The 18807-nt window shown below is 40.8% G+C and overlaps 2 protein-coding genes across 2 annotated transcripts; both read right to left on the reverse strand.

Moving 5' to 3' along the window:
- Positions 1 to 5278: 5278 nt before the first annotated feature.
- On the reverse strand, positions 5279 to 8231 carry LOC118378531 (zinc finger protein 3-like). The gene is made up of 3 exons (XM_052516483.1): positions 8087 to 8231; positions 6839 to 7603; positions 5279 to 6014 (listed from the first exon to the last, which is right to left on the reverse strand). The coding sequence occupies exons 2-3, from the start codon at positions 7242 to 7244 to the stop codon at positions 5416 to 5418; spliced, it is 1005 nt and encodes a 334-aa protein (XP_052372443.1). The 5' UTR covers positions 7245 to 7603; positions 8087 to 8231; the 3' UTR covers positions 5279 to 5415.
- Positions 8232 to 10098: 1867 nt separating this feature from the next.
- On the reverse strand, positions 10099 to 17935 carry LOC118382053 (zinc finger protein ZFP2-like). The gene is made up of 2 exons (XM_035768928.2): positions 17395 to 17935; positions 10099 to 11741 (listed from the first exon to the last, which is right to left on the reverse strand). Exons 1-2 carry the CDS (start codon positions 17714 to 17716, stop codon positions 10696 to 10698), a joined length of 1368 nt encoding a protein of 455 aa, XP_035624821.2. The 5' UTR covers positions 17717 to 17935; the 3' UTR covers positions 10099 to 10695.
- Positions 17936 to 18807: the final 872 nt, after the last annotated feature.

The following is an 18807-nucleotide window of genomic DNA, read 5'->3' on the forward strand; positions in this document are numbered from 1 at the left end:
CGGGACTTGGGAACTGTGAAGAGACCTCTGGTGGCATGTCTTGTGGGGTATGGGTGGGTGTCTGAGCTGTGTGCCAGTAGTTCAAACAGACAGCTTGGTGCTTTAAACATGTCAATACCTCTCACAAATACAAGTAGTGATGAAATCGATCTCTCCTCCACTTTGAGCCAGGAGAGATTGACATGCATATTATTAATGTTAGCTCTCCGTGTACATCCAAGGGCCAGCCGTGCTGCCAATACTCCCTTTACCCTGTCTAACTAGTACCAATGCTCCCTTTACCCTGTCTAACTAGTACCAATACTCCCTTTACCCTGTCTAACTAGTACCAATACTACCTTTACCCTGTCTAACTAGTACCAGTGCTCCCTTTACCCTGTCTAACTAGTACCAGTGCTCCCTTTACCCTGTCTAACTAGTACCAGTGCTCCCTTTACCCTGTCTAACTAGTACCAGTGCTCCCTTTACCCTGTCTAACTAGTACCAGTGCTCCCTTTACCCTGTCTAACTATTACCAGTGCTCCCTTTACCCTGTCTAACTAGTACCAGTGCTCCCTTTACCCTGTCTAACTAGTACCAGTGCTCCCTTTACCCTGTCTAACTAGTACCAATGCGACAAAACTAGGGCCTATAGGACTTGCCTTGTTGATAGTGTTGTTTAAGAAGGTAGAAACTAGGGCCTGTAGGACTTGCCTTGGTGATAGTGTTGTTAAGAAGGTAGAAACTAGGGCCTGTAGGACTTGCCTTGGTGATAGTGTTGTTAAGAAGGTAGAAACTAGAGCCTGTAGGACCTGCCTTGTTGATAGTGTTGTTAAGAAGGTAGAAACTAGGGCCTGTAGGACTTGCCTTGTTGATGGTGTTGATAAGAAGGTAGAAACTAGGGCCTGTAGGACTTGCCTTGTTGATAGTGCTGTTAAGAAGGTAGAAACTAGGGCCTGTAGGACCTGCCTTGTTGATAGTGCTGTTAAGAAGGTAGAAACTAGGGCCTGTAGGACTTGCCTTGTTGATAGTGTTGTTAAGAAGGTAGAAACTAGGGCCTGTAGGACCTGCCTTGTTGATAGTGTTGTTATGAAGGCAGAAACTAGGGCCTGTAGGACCTGCCTTGTTGATAGTGTTGTTATGAAGGCAGAAACTAGGGCCTGTAGGACCTGCCTTGTTGATAGTGTTGTTATGAAGGCAGAAACTAGGGCCTGTAGGACCAGCCTTGTTGATAGTGTTGTTAAGAAGGTAGAAACTAGGGCCTGTAGGACCTGCCTTGTTGATAGTGTTGTTTAAGAAGGCAGAGCATTGCTTTATTATGGACAGACTTCCACAGCTACTGTTGTACATTATTCATTACAATATTTAGTTGAGGTTTAGGGTTTAGGTGAATGATTTGTCCCAAATACGATTTTAGTTTTTGAAATATTTAGTACTAACTTATTCCTTGCCGCCCATTCTGAAAATAACTGCAGTTCTTCATTAAGTTTTGCAGTCATTTCAGTCATGTCAAATCTCATGTATCCTATGGAGAGGAGAAGGACAACGGTCATTGTTTCAGTCACTGATAAGGTTGTATATAGCCGTGGATTAGGGTGAGGAATGTGGGCCGAGGTCAGATGAAGTGGGAAGGAACAGTCACCACTTAAGTTCCTGCCTAGCAACAGAGATGTAATTGGCTGTCCAGAGGTGACTGGAGGCCAAAGGTCCAGCTGGAAGAAGAGTGTAATTCTATGTGCCTCTGTGTAAACAGCCGTTTAAATAAACTTGGTTTGAGCTTTTGACGAATGGTCCGTTTGTTTGTTTTCCCCTTCGTTTGTCAGAACACTAGAACACTAGAACACTAGAGAACACAAGAACACTAGAACACTACATTAGCAGCTCATTTCAGTTAGCTATAGGAATTTTGTATGCAGGCTAACATTTTCCATAATATATTTACTTACTCCCACTGCCTCCGTTCTCTGGGGACCTTAGAAAAAAATGAAATAATGGGCAGTTTTCCAGCGATAGTCGAAACGCAGCCAGTCATGATTGGAGGACTTCTAACAGACTGTTCCAACATGGCGCCTGGTGCGGTTGCTAGGTGATAGTCGCTAAACGCAGCCAGTCATGATTGGAGGACTTCTAACAGACTGTTCCAACATGGCGCCTGGTGCGGTTGCTAGGTGATAGTCGAAACGCAGCCAGTCATGATTGGAGGACTTCTAACAGACTGTTCCAACATGGCGCCTGGTGCGGTTGCTAGGTGATAGTCGAAACGCAGCCAGTCATGATTGGAGGACTTCTAACAGACTGTTCCAACATGGCGCCTGGTGCGCTTGCTAGGTGATAGTCGAAACGCAGCCAGTCATGATTGGAGGACTTCTAACAGACTGTTCCAACATGGCGCCTGGTGCGGTTGCTAGGTGATAGTCGAAACGCAGCCAGTCATGATTGGAGGACTTCTAACAGACTGACTGGTGTTCCAACATGGCGCCTGGTGCGGTTGCTAGGTGATAGTCGAAACGCAGCCAGTCATGATTGGAGGACTTCTAACAGACTGACTGGTGTTCCAACATGGCGCCTGGTGCGGTTGCTAGGTGATAGTCGAAACGCAGCCAGTCATGATTGGAGGACTTCTAACAGACTGTTCCAACATGGCGCCTGGTGCGGTTGCTAGGTGATAGTCGAAACGCAGCCAGTCATGATTGGAGGACTTCTAACAGACTGTTCCAACATGGCGCCTGGTGCGGTTGCTAGGTGATAGGAAACGCAGCCAGTCATGATTGGAGGACTTCTAACAGACTGTTCCAACATGCCTGGCGCCTGGTGTAAGGTTGCTAGGTGATAGTCGAAACGCAGCCAGTCATGATTGGAGGACTTCTAACAGACTGTTCCAACATGGCGCCTGGTGCGGTTGCTAGGTGATAGTCGAAACGCAGCCAGTCATGATTGGAGGACTTCTAACAGACTGTTCCAACATGGCGCCTGGTGCGGTTGCTAGGTGATAGTCGAAACGCAGCCAGTCATGATTGGAGGACTTCTAACAGACTGACTGGTGTTCCAACATGGCGCCTGGTGCGGTTGCTAGGTGATTTGTGACGCAAACGCAAGCCCTCTTTATGTAGATGTGTAAAACACCTTGCTGTGTTTGCAAACATTGCCGCATGAGGGCAATGCAATGGGCGTCTACTTTGAAGAATCCAAAATATAACGTATTTTGATTTGTTCAGCACGTTTTTGCTTACTACATGATTCCATATGTGTTATTTCATAGTTTTGAGAAAAAAACCTTGAATGAGTAGGTGTGTCCAAACATTTTTTTAACAGACTAGAGTCCTGTTACTATACTGTAGTACTGTATAGACTAGAGTCCTGTTACTATACTGTGGTACTGTATAGACTAGAGTCCTGTTACTATACTGTGGTACTGTATAGACTAGAGTCCTGTTACTATACTGTAGTACTGTATAGACTAGAGTCCTGTTACTATACTGTGGTACTGTATAGACTAGAGTCCTGTTACGATACCGTGGTACTGTATAGACTAGAGTACTGTTACTAGAGTCATGTTACTATACTGTGGTACTGTATAGACTAGAGTACTGTTACTATACTGTGGTACTGTATAGACTAGAGTCCTGTTACTATACTGTGGTACTGTATAGACTAGAGTCCTGTTACTATACTGTGGTACTGTATAGACTAGAGTCCTGTTACTATACTGTGGTACTGTATAGACTAGAGTCCTGTTACTATACTGTGGTACTGTATAGACTAGAGTCCTGTTACTATACTGTGGTACTGTATAGACTAGAGTCCTGTTACTAGAGTCCTGTTACTATACTGTGGTACTGTATAGACTAGAGTCCTGTTACTATACTGTGGTACTGTATAGACTAGAGTCCTGTTACTATACTGTGGTACTGTATAGACTAGAGTCCTGTTACTAGAGTCCTGTTACTATACTGTGGTACTGTATCGACTAGAGTCCTGTTACTATACTGTGGTACTGTATATACTAGAGTCCTGTTACTATACTGTGGTACTGTATAGACTGGAGTCCTGTTACTAACTGTGGTACTGTACAGACTAGAGTCATGTTACTATACTGTGGTACTGTATAGACTAGAGTCCTGTTACTATACTGTGGTACTGTATAGACTAGAGTCCTGTTACTATACTGTGGTACTGTATAGACTAGAGTCCTGTTACTATACTGTGGTACTGTATAGACTAGAGTCCTGTTACTATACTGTGGTACTGTATAGACTAGAGTCCTGTTACTATACTGTGGTACTGTATAGACTAGAGTCCTGTTACTATACTGTGGTACTGTATAGACTAGAGTCCTGTTACTAGAGTCCTGTTACTATACTGTGGTACTGTATAGACTAGAGTCCTGTTACTATACTGTGGTACTGTATAGACTAGAGTCCTGTTACTATACTGTGGTACTGTATAGACTAGAGTCCTGTTACTATACTGTAGTACTGTATAGTCTAGAGTCCTGTTACTATACTGTGGTACTGTATAGACTGGAGTCCTGTCCAGGGGAAGTACTTGTACATCAAGCTTCCTCACACTACAGGAACAGGAAATAGGCTTCTTCTCACACTACGTCACTTAAGTGGGTTGAATCACTGATGTGATCTTCCCCCCTTGGGTTGTACTTCTCCTGTCCTATTCGGTGTCCTGTGTGATTTTAAGTATCCTCTCTCTAATTCTCTCTTTCTCTCTCTCTGAGGACCTGAGCCCTAGGACCATGCCTCAGGACTACCTGACATGATGACTCCTTGCTGTCCCCAGTCCAACTGGCCGTGCTGCTGCTCCAGTTTCAACTGTTCTGCCTGTGATTATTATTATTTGACCATGCTGGTCATTTATGAACATTTGAACATCTTGGCCATGTTCTGTTATAATCTCCACCCGGCACAGCCAGAAGAGGACTGGCCACCCCACATAGCCTGGTTCCTCTCTAGGTTTCTTCCGAGGTTTTGGCCTTTCTAGGGAGTTTTTCCTAGCCACCGTGCTTCTACACCTGCATTGCTTGCTGTTTGGGGTTTTAGGCTGGGTTTCTGTACAGCACTTTGAGATATCAGCTGATGTACGAAGGGCTATATAAATACATTTGATTTGATGACTACAGAAACAGGAAATAGGCTCCTGCTACTATGAGCCATTTTGGACACGATATGCCATGTTCAAGGCTATGTACTTACTTATATCATTTACATTTGATCAATATCCAAATAATATAATGAACAACAGAGGGTTTATACTGTATCAAATTAATCAAAGCTCAAAGAAAACGAAATACACATCTACAAATATTTAATTTGATTTTAGACATGATCATGTCTCGAGATGAAAAAACAGGCCTATTTTTTTAGAATGATTTCATTTAAACAATATGATTTCATTTGGCATGAACATAAAACACAAATTCTCAGGTCAAAAACACAAGTCAGAACACAGCCTCTCTATTCTCTCATGTGATTTCAGGTCCTCTGCCCGGGAAAATGTCTTTCCACAATTAGAGCAGTGGTATGTCTTCTCCTGTGTATGTATCCTCTGATGTGATTTCAGGCTCGCTAACTGAGTAAAACTCCTTCCACAGTGGGAGCATTGGTAGGGATTTTCTCCCGTGTGTATTCTCTCATGCCTTTTCAGGCCTTCTAACCACCTAAAACTATTTTCACAGTGGGAACAGCGGTAGGGCTTTTCTCCTGTGTGTATTCTCTCATGCCTTTTCAGGCCTTGTAACCACCTAAATGTCATTCCACATTGGGAGCAGTGGTAAGGCTTCTCTTCAGAGTGCATTCTCTTGTGTATTTTCAGGTTCTCTAACTCTTTAAAACTCTTTTCACACCGGGAGCATTGAAAAGCATTTTCTCCTGTGTGTGTCCTCTCATGCTCTTTTAGGTTCCGTGAATTAGTAAAACTCTTTCCACAGTGGGAGCAGTGGTGTGGTCTTGCTGGTTTGGACGTCTCTGGCTCTGGTTCCCCTGAAGGACTCTTCCCGCTGTCAGAGTAAGAGTCTGGTCTCTCTCCTGCCAAAGACAGAGCATTTAGTTAAATACTAAACAAAGACCTAAATGAAATCGCCACATCATAAAACTGTCTTCCTATGAGGTTTAATTTAGACTGGGCCCCGTAATAACCTGAGGCCAGAACTGCAACGGTGCTGGGTTTTTCATGCTCAACAATTTCCAATATCAAGAATGGTCCACCACCTAAAGGACATCCACTCAATTTTACATTTACATTTGAGTGATTTAGCAGACACTCTTATCCAGAGCCTTTACATTTACATAAGGAGTCGCTAGAGCACCATGGGACAAGAAAATCCTGGCTGGCCAAACTCTCCCCTAACCCGGACGACGCTGGGCCAATTGTGCGCCGTCGTCATGGGTCCCCCGGTGACACAGCCTGAGATCGAACCCGGGGCTCTAGTGATGCCTCAAGCACTGCAATGCCTTAGACCGCTGCTCCACTAAGGGCCTATGCAAAATAATTTACAACCGTTGTCTGCCCAGTTGATAATAACCCGCTGAAACTACAAACTACATACAATGCCTTCAGAAAGTATTCACACCCCTTGACTTATTACACACACAAAAAATGTGTAGCCACATCTCAGACTGCTATGGAATGTTGAGTGGAAGCTTTACGTCATGTGGAATGACTAGCTAGTTTAGTCCAGGGCTGGACGGAATGGAAGGTATAAGGTCTGATGTGATTGGGTGCTGCTAAAATTGATTCATAGTTTTGGTTGGTTGGTTCAGCATTGTAATTCTATGGTTGCGCGTCCTTACTAAATATTGACAGGAGCGCTACAACAACAAAAAACACCGCTGTTTAACATGGTACTTACTGTCTGTACCGGTGTTCATTAGATCTCCAGCCTGTTCTTCCTCTTCTTCCAATGTGACCGTCATCTCCGTCACGCCAAAACTGTCTTCCTCTTCTTTCACTGCGACAGTCATCTCCGTCACGCCAAAACAGTCTTCCTCTTCTTTCACTGCGACAGTCATCTCCGTCACGCCAAAACTGTCTTCCTCTTCTTTCACTGCGACAGTCATCTCCGTCACGCCAAAACAGTCTTCCTCTTCTTTCACTGCGACAGTCATCTCCCCCTCTTCAACCCCCCAAACTCCATCCTCCTCTTCTTTCACAGTAACATCGTCCTCTTCTTCTTTCACTCTGTAAGCTTCTTCCTCTTTTTCTTTCACTGGTACAGCCTCCTCTTCCTCCTCTTTTAAGAGAGTTCCTTTCTCCATCCAACAGACCTCCTCTTTAGCAGGGGGAGAGTAGCTTCGTGAATTAATGGTCGTGGATGTTAGCTAGCTAGTTAGCATTAGCGACTAGACTAGTGCTAATTTAACCAGCCAGCTAGCTGAATAACAACGTCAATATGAAATTAAATGGGGTAACTGGGTGTGTTCTTTTTACGTGTAGAAGTGTTTTTCAAACATAGCGGCAAATAAACAACGAAATTGTCCCAAAGAGCTTGAATGTTCCGACTTTGTTGTCTGACGAGCTACCGAGGTGGCTGCAGTTGTTGAAGAAGCGTTCCGTCCACTAGATTATACGTCACAGTAGAAACATCGCCTGAAAGACACATATCGCCATCTGCTGTCTGGAGGGAGTAAAGCAGTTGAGTAAAAATGTTTTGGGGGAGAAAAATGTTTCTCTACCATTAAATAATATACCGTATCAACAACACAACCAGTCTTATACAATGGATGGGGTGAAAAATGACATCTGAACTGAGCTTTTTGCCTATTCTGTGGCAGTACACTGGAACTGAAGTAGTTAGTCAAAATCAGCGTGGTTTTCAGAGCACAAACAGAAATATAACACAAGGTCAAGTAATTTCATACACATTAATTAGATAGTTACGACTAGCTAGTGAAGCGACAATGTACATTCAAATAAAACAGTCCAATGTTGCAGTTTAGTTAACAAGCTAGCTAGCTAGTTAGCTAATATGAACCATGCATGGCTGTAACACAATCAAAACAAGTCATCAAAAATATTGCACTTGCATACATATTTACAACCAAAGGAACATTTCACTTTATACCAAGTCAGATATATTATCTAGCTAGTTATGTCTTACCGTCTCAGCAGAATAAATGCTAATTCTGGATCACTTTAACTCCCTCTGTTCTCTCTACTTTGTGTAGGGAAATCTGAGGTTTACTCTCTCCTCTTGGCCCGGACTCTATTACTGCTGCTGGCTCAGGTCGTTTGCCATGTTTTCTGTCTGTAAACTACCAATGATGGTTACTTATGTAACCGGGGCGGCAGGGTAGCCTAGTGGTTAGAGTGTTGGACTAGTAACCAAAAGGTTGCAAGGTACAAATCTGTCGTTCTGCCCCTGATCAGGCAGTTAACCCACTGTTTCTAGGCCGTCATTGAAAATAAGAATAAGTTCTTAACTGACTTGCCTAGTAAAATAAAGGTAAAAAAACATGGCTATTGGATTACTCCAATATCCTTCCACATTACAACAACTGCCTGAGATGCACCATCCCTCCTACAGGCTGGACTGAGGGCTTGTAAGGCCCTCATCACTGGCGAACTACATCGCCTACGGGCACAAACCCGCTGGGAACTTGCAGGTGCCTTGGTGGAAGAGGCACTGCAGTACTTAATGCAGCTGGTGGCCACACAAGATACTGACTGTTACTTTTGATGTTGACTTGATCAAATCAAGTTTTATTTATACAGCACATTTCAGACATGGATGCAACACAATGGATTCACAGAAAAAGACTAATAAAAAAACACAAACATAACAATAAAACCTGTAAGACTAATGAGCATTCTATGAGCATTCTAATGAGCATTCTATGAGCATTCTATGAGCATTCTAATGAGCATTCTATGAAAATGGCATTGAATAAAATAGTAAGAACAGACATCCAGTCCAAAATATAAGCTTGTTATACATCGTTGTTTGTAAATAATAGTATAATTATAATAATATAATTATATATAATATATTGTTTGTATAAAATATTATAGTATAATATAATTGCACCGAGAAATAGTCAGTTGGCTGCATAAATAATTGTGATTACAAAATGTTACATAAATTGTAAATATCAAAACCAAATGTTCACCCCTTTGTTAATATGTATTGGCAATAATTAACTTAAGGGTGAGGCATGGAATAATATGAGAAATTTGAAATATGAGGTGATTTGAGACATGCTTCTTCAGTAGTGGAATAAAGACAATTAGCACTAGAATGTTGTAAAGAAATACTGTGTGTAAATATTGGGAGTGATGTATGATTGTTAATAAAAACGGTTCATAGACCAATTTTTATTTATTTACTGCGTCCCGTTCTATAAGCTGCAAGTAGGTTGAAATTAAAAAACAATTACTTGAAATATTGAGGTATTTTCAACGTTCAACCAAAACCGAACGCAGTCTTGACGTCGTTATATAGTTTTTCAAAGACATGAAAAATACTTATTTTCAACGACCTAAAAGAAAAAGAAGGGAAAAAATCATCTCTCAACTAAAACTGAATGTTGGACGTCGGACAAATGTTATTGAAAAGATGACTATGTAGCCCAATGTCAAAACAGTTTTAATGGGTCCAAATCAATAACCAATACGCATAAACAGTTTGTGATATTGAAAACCTAAACATAAAATGTACTATCTACACAAACATCTGAAACAATAATCATATTATTATTTTTTAATGAGCACCTTATAAACTGCACAAGCAGTTCGGGGCGGCAGGTAGCCTATTGGTTAGAGCGTTGGTAAACGAAAGGTTGCAAGATTGAATCCCTGAGCTGACAAAGTAAAAATCAGTTAACCCACTGTTCCTAGGCCGTCATTGAACATAAACATTTGTTCTTAACTGACCTGCCTAGTTAAATAAATAAATAAAATAAAAAACAAGCATCTAAAACACTTGTTTTGACAACTGGCAATAAATCACTGATATCTATTAGGGGGGAAATCAGGTTGTAGGTGCTGTTGAAACTAACAAAAAAAAACATGGAAATGGGAGATATATTTTACCTCACAGGCTATATTATACATATTATATATATATTATACATATATATATATATATTATACATATATATATATATATTATACATATTTTACCTCACAGGTTAGAGGACAACCTGCAGAAGACAGTCAGCTACATTTTGGAGTGACGCATTGAAATTTCAGGGTCCCCAAAACGAAGAGAAACACATATTTAGCATCACTCACATCAATATCACGTTGAAATCAATTGCACAAGAGGGGGAGATGAGGTTGCACGACCTGATAAAACTAACAGCTCAAAAAACACACGGAATCTGGGAATAATGTGTACATCCCTGGTTAGAGGTCAATTTGTAGAAGACAGCTAGCTACAATTTGAAGTGTTGCAATTTGATTCAAGTGGGTCGCCAATGCAGTAAGTGTTAATCACAAATAGTACTTTCATTTCAGAGCCTGGATTTTCCCCTTTATCACACTGAAATCAATAGAACAGGGGCAAAATATTAGGGTTCTACATTGTCACATTATTAATTAAAATACACCTTCTACAATGTTAAAACATTCTACATTGTGACATCATTAAAATACTCCTACTACAATGTTAAAACATTCTACATTGTGACATCATTAAAATACTCCTACTACAATGTTAAAACATTCTACATTGTGACATTATTTCATTGATATCATGAAACAAGTCCTTCAAGCATGTATTTTCTGATGTTTAATCAGAGCTCTTTTACCAGAGTATCTCTTCCCACATTGATCACAGCTAAAGGATTTTTCTCCTGTGTGTTTTTTCAGATGTACCATCAGGCAGCTTGAGCGAATAAAACTCTTCCCACATTGCTTACAGCTATGAGGCCTCTCTCCAGTGTGTGTTCTCTGGTGTGATAGTAATGTATATAATTTCGAAAATATCTTTCCACATTCAGAGCAGCTATAAGGTTTCTCTCCAGTGTGAATTCTCTGGTGTGATTGTAATGTATATAATTTTGAGAAGGTCTTCCCACACTCAGAGCAGCAGTGAGGTTTCTCTCCAGTGTGTATTCTCAGGTGTGCTATCAGGTTGCTTGATTGAGCAAAACTCTTCCCACATTGATTACAGCTATAAGGTTTCTCTCCTGTGTGTGTTCTCTGGTGTGATTTAAAATTTCCTGAGATAGAAAAACTCTTTCCACAGTCAGAGCAGTGGTAAGCTTTCTCTCCTGTGTGTATTCTCTGGTGTATAGTCAGATGGCTAGATGAAACAAAACTCTTCCCACATTGATCACAGCTATAAGATTTCTCTCCTGTGTGTGTTCTCTGGTGTATTGTCAGACGGCTAGATGAAACAAAACTTTTCCCACATTGATTACAGCAATAAGGTTTCTCTCCTGTGTGTGTTCTCTGGTGTATAGTCAGAGAGCTCGAAGTAACAAAACTATTTTTACATTGATCACAGCTATAAGGTTTCTCTCCTGTGTGTGTTCTCTGGTGTATAGTCAGACAGCCAGATGTAACAAAACTCTTCCCACATTGATCGCAGCTGAAAGGTTTCTCTCCAGTGTGAATTCTCTGGTGTGATTGTAATGTATATAATCTTGAAAAGGTCTTCCCACAGTCAGAGCAGCGTTGAGATTTCTTCTCTGTGGATCTCTGCTGGTGTTTTGTGAGGGTTTCTGATGTGGAGAGACTCTTCTTTGCCTCATCAGCTTCATGATGTTGTTGAGGCTCCCCAGAGGACCCACAATAGTCACGTCTCTCTCCTGTGTGAACGACAAAGTCAGGCAGATGGTTAAAGGCCCACAACAGCAGAAATCCACTGTTTATTTCAGCTGAAAGGTGATGCCCATGCTGTTGTGCAACAATTTAAGTCTGTAATGACATTTAAATTCTGTGATAGACTTATTTGACAATTGTCTTAAGACAAATCTGCCCCGATTCAAACCTTTCTGAAGATCATCACCAATCTTCCACAAAATGTCAGTGGGTGCGAGACACTGTGGCTTGTAGGCCTCTCCAGGTCTCGCACCCACTGTGAAATTTGGTGGAGGATCGGTGATGATCTGGGGGTACTTCAGCAAGGCTGGAATCGGGGCAGATTTGTCTTTGTGAAGGACGCATGAATCAAGCCACGTACAACGTCGTCCTGGAAGAAAACTTGCTTCCTTCTGATCTGACAATGTTCACCAAAACTCTTGAGGATTGTTTTTGTCTCCAGCAGGACCAATAATGTTCCACGTCACACAGCCAGGTCAATCAAGGTGTGGATGGAGGACCACCAGCTCAAGACCCTCTCATGGCCCAATCTCCATACCTGAACCCTCTAATATCATCCCTCTCACCAACACGTGCAGCACCAAAAAAAGTACCACTTATCAGTTGATTAACAGTCTGACAGTTTGAAGGACAACTGATTATTATTATTATTCTAGTTAAACAGTGAGAGACTAGTTGAGTTTCATACTGGGGCTAAATGGCTAATGTAATGATGCATTAAGCCATGTATATAATAATAATATATATATATATATATATATATATATATATATAGTACCAGTAAAACGTTTGGACACACCTACTCATTTAAGGGCTTTAAAAAAAACAAATATTTGACTATTTTCTACATTGTAGAAGACATCAAAACTATGAAATAACACGTGTGGAAACATGTAGTAAATAAAATCACAATATATTTTAGATTTTAGATTATTCAAAGTAGCCACCCTTTGCCTTTCATGACAGCTTTGCACACTCTTGGTATTCTCTCAACCAGCTTCACCTGGAATGCTCTTCCAACGGTCTTGAAAGAGTTCCCACATATGCTGAGCACTTGTTGGCTGCTTTTCCTTCACTCTGCAGTCCAGCTCATCCCAAACCATCTCAATTGGGTTGAGGTCGGGTGATTGTGGAGGCCAGGTCATCTGATGCAGCACTCAATCACTCTCCTTCTTGGTCAAATAGCCCTTACACAGCCCAGAGGTGTGTTGGGTCATTGTTCTGTTGCGCAAACCAGATGGGATGGCATATCCCTTCAGAATGCTGTGGTAGCCATGCTGGTAAAGTGTGCCTTGAATTCTAAATAAATCACAGATAGTGTCACCAGCAAAGCACCCCCACACCATCACACCTCCTCCTCCATGCTTCACAGTGGTAACTACACATGAGAAGATCATCCATTCACCTACTCTGTGTCTCACAAAGACACAGCGATTGGAACCAAAAATCACAAATTTGGACTCATCAGACCAAAACATAGATTTTCACCGGCCTAATGTCCAGTGTCGTGTCTCTTAGACCCAGCAGGTCTCTTCTTATTATTGGTGTCCATTAGAAGTGAATGCATAAATTCATCCATGAAGGTCTGATTCACGTAGTGAAATCAAATGGAATCAAAAATCTCCAATTCGGACCCAAAGGACAGATTTCCACCGGTCTAATGTCCAGTGTTTCTTGGCCCAAGCAAGTCTCTTCATCTTATTGGTGTCCTTTAGTAGTGGTTTCTTTGCAGCAATTCGACCATGAAGGCCTGATTCACACAGTCTCCTCTGAACAGTTGATGTTGAGATGTGTCTGTTATTTGAACTCTTAAGCATTCATTTGTGCTGCAATTTCTGAGACTGGTAACTCTAATGAACTTATCCTCTGCAGCAGAGGTAACTCTGGGTCTTCCTTTCCTGTGGCGGATCTCGTGAGAGCCAGTTTCATCATAGATCATGATGGAATGTTGTTTCTCTTTGCTTATTTGAGCTGTTCTTGCCATATTGACTTGGTCTTTCACTAAATAGGGCTATCTTCTGTATACCACCCCTACCTTGTCACAACACAACCGATTGGCTCAAACACAATAAGAAGGAAATAAATTCCACAAATTAACTTAACGAGGCACACCTGTTAATTGACATGCATTCCAGATGACTAACTCATGAAAATGGTTGAGAGAATGCCAAGAGTGCGCAAAGTTGTCATCAAGGCAAAGGGTGGCAACTTTTTATTTTAAGAATGTGAAATGTCAGAATAATAGTAAAGAGAATTATTTCTTTCTTTCATCACATTCCCAGTGGGTCAGAAGTTTACATACACTCAATTAGTATTTGGTAGCATTGCCTTTAAATTGTTTAACTTGGGTCAAACATTTTGTGTAGCCTTCCACAATAAGTTGGGTGAATTTTGGCCCATTCCTCCTGACAGAGATGGTGTAACTGAGTCGGGTTTGTAGGCCTCCTTGCTCGCTCACGCTTCGTCAGTTCTGCCCACATTGTTGGAAAAATGTAGTGTGTCATGCACAAAGTAGAAGTAGACTTGCCAAAACTATAGTTTGTTAACAAGAAATTTGTGGAGTGGTTGAAAAACAAGTTTTAATGATTCCAACCTAAGTGTGTGTAAACTTCCGACTTCAACTGTATATATGATACAGCACACTAGCTGGTTTGTGTGTGGATCTGGGAAGAGGGGTGTGTCTGTGGCAATCTACTGATGTTTTGTGTGCAGCACGTTGGCAGTGCTTGCTGGGACTTGTAGTGCAGCGCATCGCAGTCGGTATGGAAGCTGAACCATACTGAATTGACAACCCAAATAACTGTGCGGGTCGGATAGAAATGTGTTACGGGTCGGATTGGGCCTGCGGGCCTCGTGTTTGACACGCGCTCTAGATAGTCTGTTTCCCCAGTCATCTGTAATAATAATTCACAGACAGTGATGATGTTATCTGTAATAATAATTCACAGACAGTGATGACGTCATCTCACTGGGACGTGATCTAGATAGTCTGCTTCCCCAGTCATCTGTAATAATCATTCACAGGCAGTGATGATGTCATCTATAATAATCATTCACAGGCAGTGATGATGTCATCTATAATAATCATTCACAGGCAGTGATGATGTCATCTATAATAATCATTCACAGGCAGTGATGATGTCATCTGTAATAATCATTCACAGGCAGTGATGATGTCATCTATAATAATCATTCACAGGCAGTGATGATGTCATCTATAATAATCATTCACAGGCAGTGATGATGTCATCTCACGGGGACTTACAGTTTGTTGCCATCTTGCTGCAAGTCTCTTTCAGGACATCCACCTCTCCCTGGGAGAACTTCAAACTGTTCTTAAGGTCTTGAACCTCTCTGGTCAGATCGTCCCCTCTTTTGTTAGTTGAATCCACCAGTATTTGGACAAAGGCTCTTGAAGCTATATTCCTGTTGCTGTAACAAATGCTTGTAGACATATTTTTGTTGATGTAAAAGATCACGTACCTGTCATAGTTAAACACCGTCCTCTCCATTCCTCCAACCCTTCTTTAACTTTGGGCGGCATGATGGATGCGACGTAGACTAACGCTGGTACACCACACTATTCCAGCAGGCACAGCTCGTAAAGCCGATGGAAACCGCAACAAACAGCAGGGATTTAAATATCCACAAGTACAGGACTGAGGTTAACCGCGTCACGGGATCCAAATTAAACAGGCTAGTAAACAAAAAATGTTTTAAAAGGAAAAACTTTTTCAGAAAGTTTCAGAAACGTTCTAAACGTCTAACACCCGTCTTACAGACTGTTGACCAATCGAGTTCCCCTTGTCATGCTGCGTCACGTGGTTGCTAAGCTAAACGTCACGAAATCCCTTCTAAAAACCAGTCAAGAAAAATCTGCCTATTTTCCTCGAAAGTACATAATGTAACGATTTCAAAGCTTTACTATATTACAGAGGAGTTAATTATCACACATCTCTGAAAATATGTTGTGCTTCTTGTTCACGTAATTCATGCTAATGTTATCTAGAATGTTCTCTAAAATGTTATTTAGAGTGTTATTTAGAGTGTTATTTAGAATGTTATCCAGAATGTTATTTAGAATTTAGAATGTTATCCAGAATGTTATTTAGAATGTTATCCAGAATGTTATTTAGAATGTTATTTAGAATGTTATTTAGAATGTTATCCAGAATGTTATTTAGAGTGTTATTTAGAATGTTATCCAGAATGTTATTTAGAATGTTATCCAGAATGTTATTTAGAATGTTATCCAGAATGTTATTTAGAATGTTATCCAGAATGTTATTTAGAATGTTATTAATTTGAATGTTATTTAGAATGTTATCTAAATGGTATCTAGAATGTTATTATAATGTTATATATAATGGTATTTAGAGTGTTATTTAGAATGTTATCTAGAATGTCATTTATAATGTTATCTAGAATGGTACTGCATTGGAAAGCAGACGTTTTAAGGACTCCTGACCAATTGTGGTATTTTGTGTTTTTTAAATTTATTTTAATTACACTGATCATAACTTTTTTTTGGTACATAATGTTTCCACCATCATTTCCTATGACCAAAGAGAGCTTATAGACAACAGAACAGTTTTCACTAACCTTGATTTGGATGAAGACTTCTACAACAGCCTATCGACCTACCACTCGGGCTCAGCCCTTACAGCCATTGATTCCTGAAGAATAGAACCAATAAATGCCTCAAATGTTTCAGCCGTATTACCCCACCAGAAACCACAACATAAGATCGTATAACACCACTGTTTGTAAATTAACACTATATAGCCTCGGAATCTGGTTAAAACTATCATTGTGACATCATGGATTAATTCTAGAATATACTATATATCCTAGAAACCTGGTTAAACTATCATTATGACATCATGGATGAATTCTAGAATATACTATATAGCTTCAAAATCTGGTTAAAACTATCATTTTGACCTCATGGATGGCCAGTCCTTGTATTCATAGTGTAGTGAATTCAGGGGGAGGCCCTGAGCTGAACTCAAACCTGGGTCCAGCGACTGTCAAGCCAACACCTTATACCTGTTATGCCAAGATGTCTGAACTTCTTGACGAGGTTGCTACAATAACTTTCTCTATGAATTTGAGAGTGGTTACATTTCTCCAGCTCCAATCTCTCAGTTGTTTACCAAACCAAGTCTAAGTGCAGCCATTTTGTTGCTATTTAAAACCTAGGTTGTCCTTTTTTTTTAAATCAACCAATCTGCAGTTCAAACAATAACAAAGCTGTAATTACACCACTATTTTGGTAATAAGATGGATGGGGCTGGAAAAATGTAACTACTCTCAAATTCATAGACAGACCTATGGATGCAAGGACTGACCATCCATGATATCAACATTATAGTTTTAACCATGTTGAGGCTATACAGTGTTGATTTAGATTGTTTCTAAACATTGGAGTAAAAAAAAAGCTTATTTGGGGTTCTGATGGGGTACAACAGTTGAACTAAGCTCATGAGGCATGTGTTATATTCTTTAAGAATCAATGGCTGTAAATAAATAATTTAAGAGTCAAAATATGGATGTAGCAATTGCAAATGTCCCCTTTAACACCACACATCAGTTCAACAACCGCAGAGTTTGTGCCTCTGTATTTAAGACAGTACTTACTAGTGTTAATCAGGGAACGGTTTCTCAAAACCATCTTATGGTTAAGTTCATCGTTAGAACCATTGGATGCCTTAAGATGCATTAGGGAAACTGGGCCCAGATATCCCGTTTCCTCCTCCTTTTTCGATGTGACAGTCATCTCCCCCTCCTTCACTCCAAAAACTGCACCCTGGTCTTTCTCTTCCTCCTCTTCTTTTACTGTAACATCTTCCTCTTCTTTCACTGAAACGTCTTTCTCTTCTTCCTCCTCTTTCACGGGAGCTTCTTTCTCCGTCCAGCAGACCTCCTCTTTTTTAGCAAGATAGTAGCTTAGTGAACTCATTGTCGGGGATGTTAGATAGCTAGGCTAGTGCTAACTTAAGAAGCCAGCGAGCTGACTAATAACAACAACGTAAATATTACATTAAATTGAATAACTCACTAGACGACAGAAGTGGGTTTAAAACACAGTGGCTCTACGGAAGCATCTAAAGCTTTATCGGTTCGTCTATTTTGTCTAGCAAGCTACCGAGGTGTCTGACTCCTGTTGCTGTTGAAAGAAGCCTTCCGGCCACTAGATTATACGTCACACCAGCAGCATCGCCTTAAAGTCTCAGACCGCCATATGCTGACTGGAGTGGGTAACGCAGTTGAGTAAAATTAATATTTAATTTTCAGACAAAAAGTTCAAGGGTAGGAATCATGAGTTTTTACGCACCAATGAAACAACACAGTGTGGTTAAATACTTAGTAACTTAGTTGTGGTCACGATATGGTTACCTATAAGAACAAACAGTTATGTTTTTTGCGTTATTACATATTTATTAACTTATTTCCGGATATCTTCTAAACTACCCACAATGCACTATTTCTCAACGTCATTATTGATTTACTCTGTGCTACCGAGGTCGTATGCTGACGCTGGCAATCTGTGCGACATCCTTTGGATGTATCATTTCAGAATGTCAGTGTACTAGCTAGTACACAGTGCAGGTTTTAATAACGAACAGAGCGACTGCCTAAGTGCCAAATTATCCCTGGTAGATTTAGAAACAGCACAATTCTGTGGTTCTGGTGAGAACTGGCAAAATGTTCCACAAACTCATCCATGTTGAGGGAGCGTGCCCTCCCTCAACACGGAGAATTCTCAGCTGACTTAACCTGTCATCAACCATCGTTGTCCTAAGGTGGGTTTTAATCCGTTTTAAAGTTGAGAAGCACTGCTGACTGGTGTAACAACAGAAATTTTACAGAGTCGAAATAGCTCATGGAAGACCTTTTTAAAAGGTTCTAGAAACACAACAAAGTCAAGGAGAGGAGACGGGTCCCTTCCACTTTCTCCCTCCTATCAAGAAGCCGCTTGGTTTTGATGAACCTCGTGTTTGAGGTCCTCTAAATCTGACTCAAATGTCTGAGCAAAGACAAACAGAGGCT

The sequence above is a fragment of the Oncorhynchus keta genome, unplaced genomic scaffold (genome assembly GCF_023373465.1).
Source record: "Oncorhynchus keta strain PuntledgeMale-10-30-2019 unplaced genomic scaffold, Oket_V2 Un_scaffold_4394_pilon_pilon, whole genome shotgun sequence".
NCBI lineage: Eukaryota > Metazoa > Chordata > Actinopteri > Salmoniformes > Salmonidae > Oncorhynchus > Oncorhynchus keta.

Excerpts from the sequence above, each read along its gene's own strand:
- LOC118378531 (XM_052516483.1), bottom strand. The coding sequence starts at position 7,244 with ATGGAGAAAGGAACTCTCTTAAAAGAGGAGGAAGAGGAGGCTGTACCA. Across the intron at positions 6,015-6,838 it reads AATGAACACCGGTACAGACA|GAGAGAGACCAGACTCTTAC; the intron begins GTAAGTACCATG and ends TGTCTTTGGCAG.
- LOC118382053 (XM_035768928.2), bottom strand. The coding sequence starts at position 17,716 with ATGAGTTCACTAAGCTACTATCTTGCTAAAAAAGAGGAGGTCTGCTGG. Across the intron at positions 11,742-17,394 it reads CCGTTCCCTGATTAACACTA|GAGAGAGACGTGACTATTGT; the intron begins GTAAGTACTGTC and ends TCGTTCACACAG.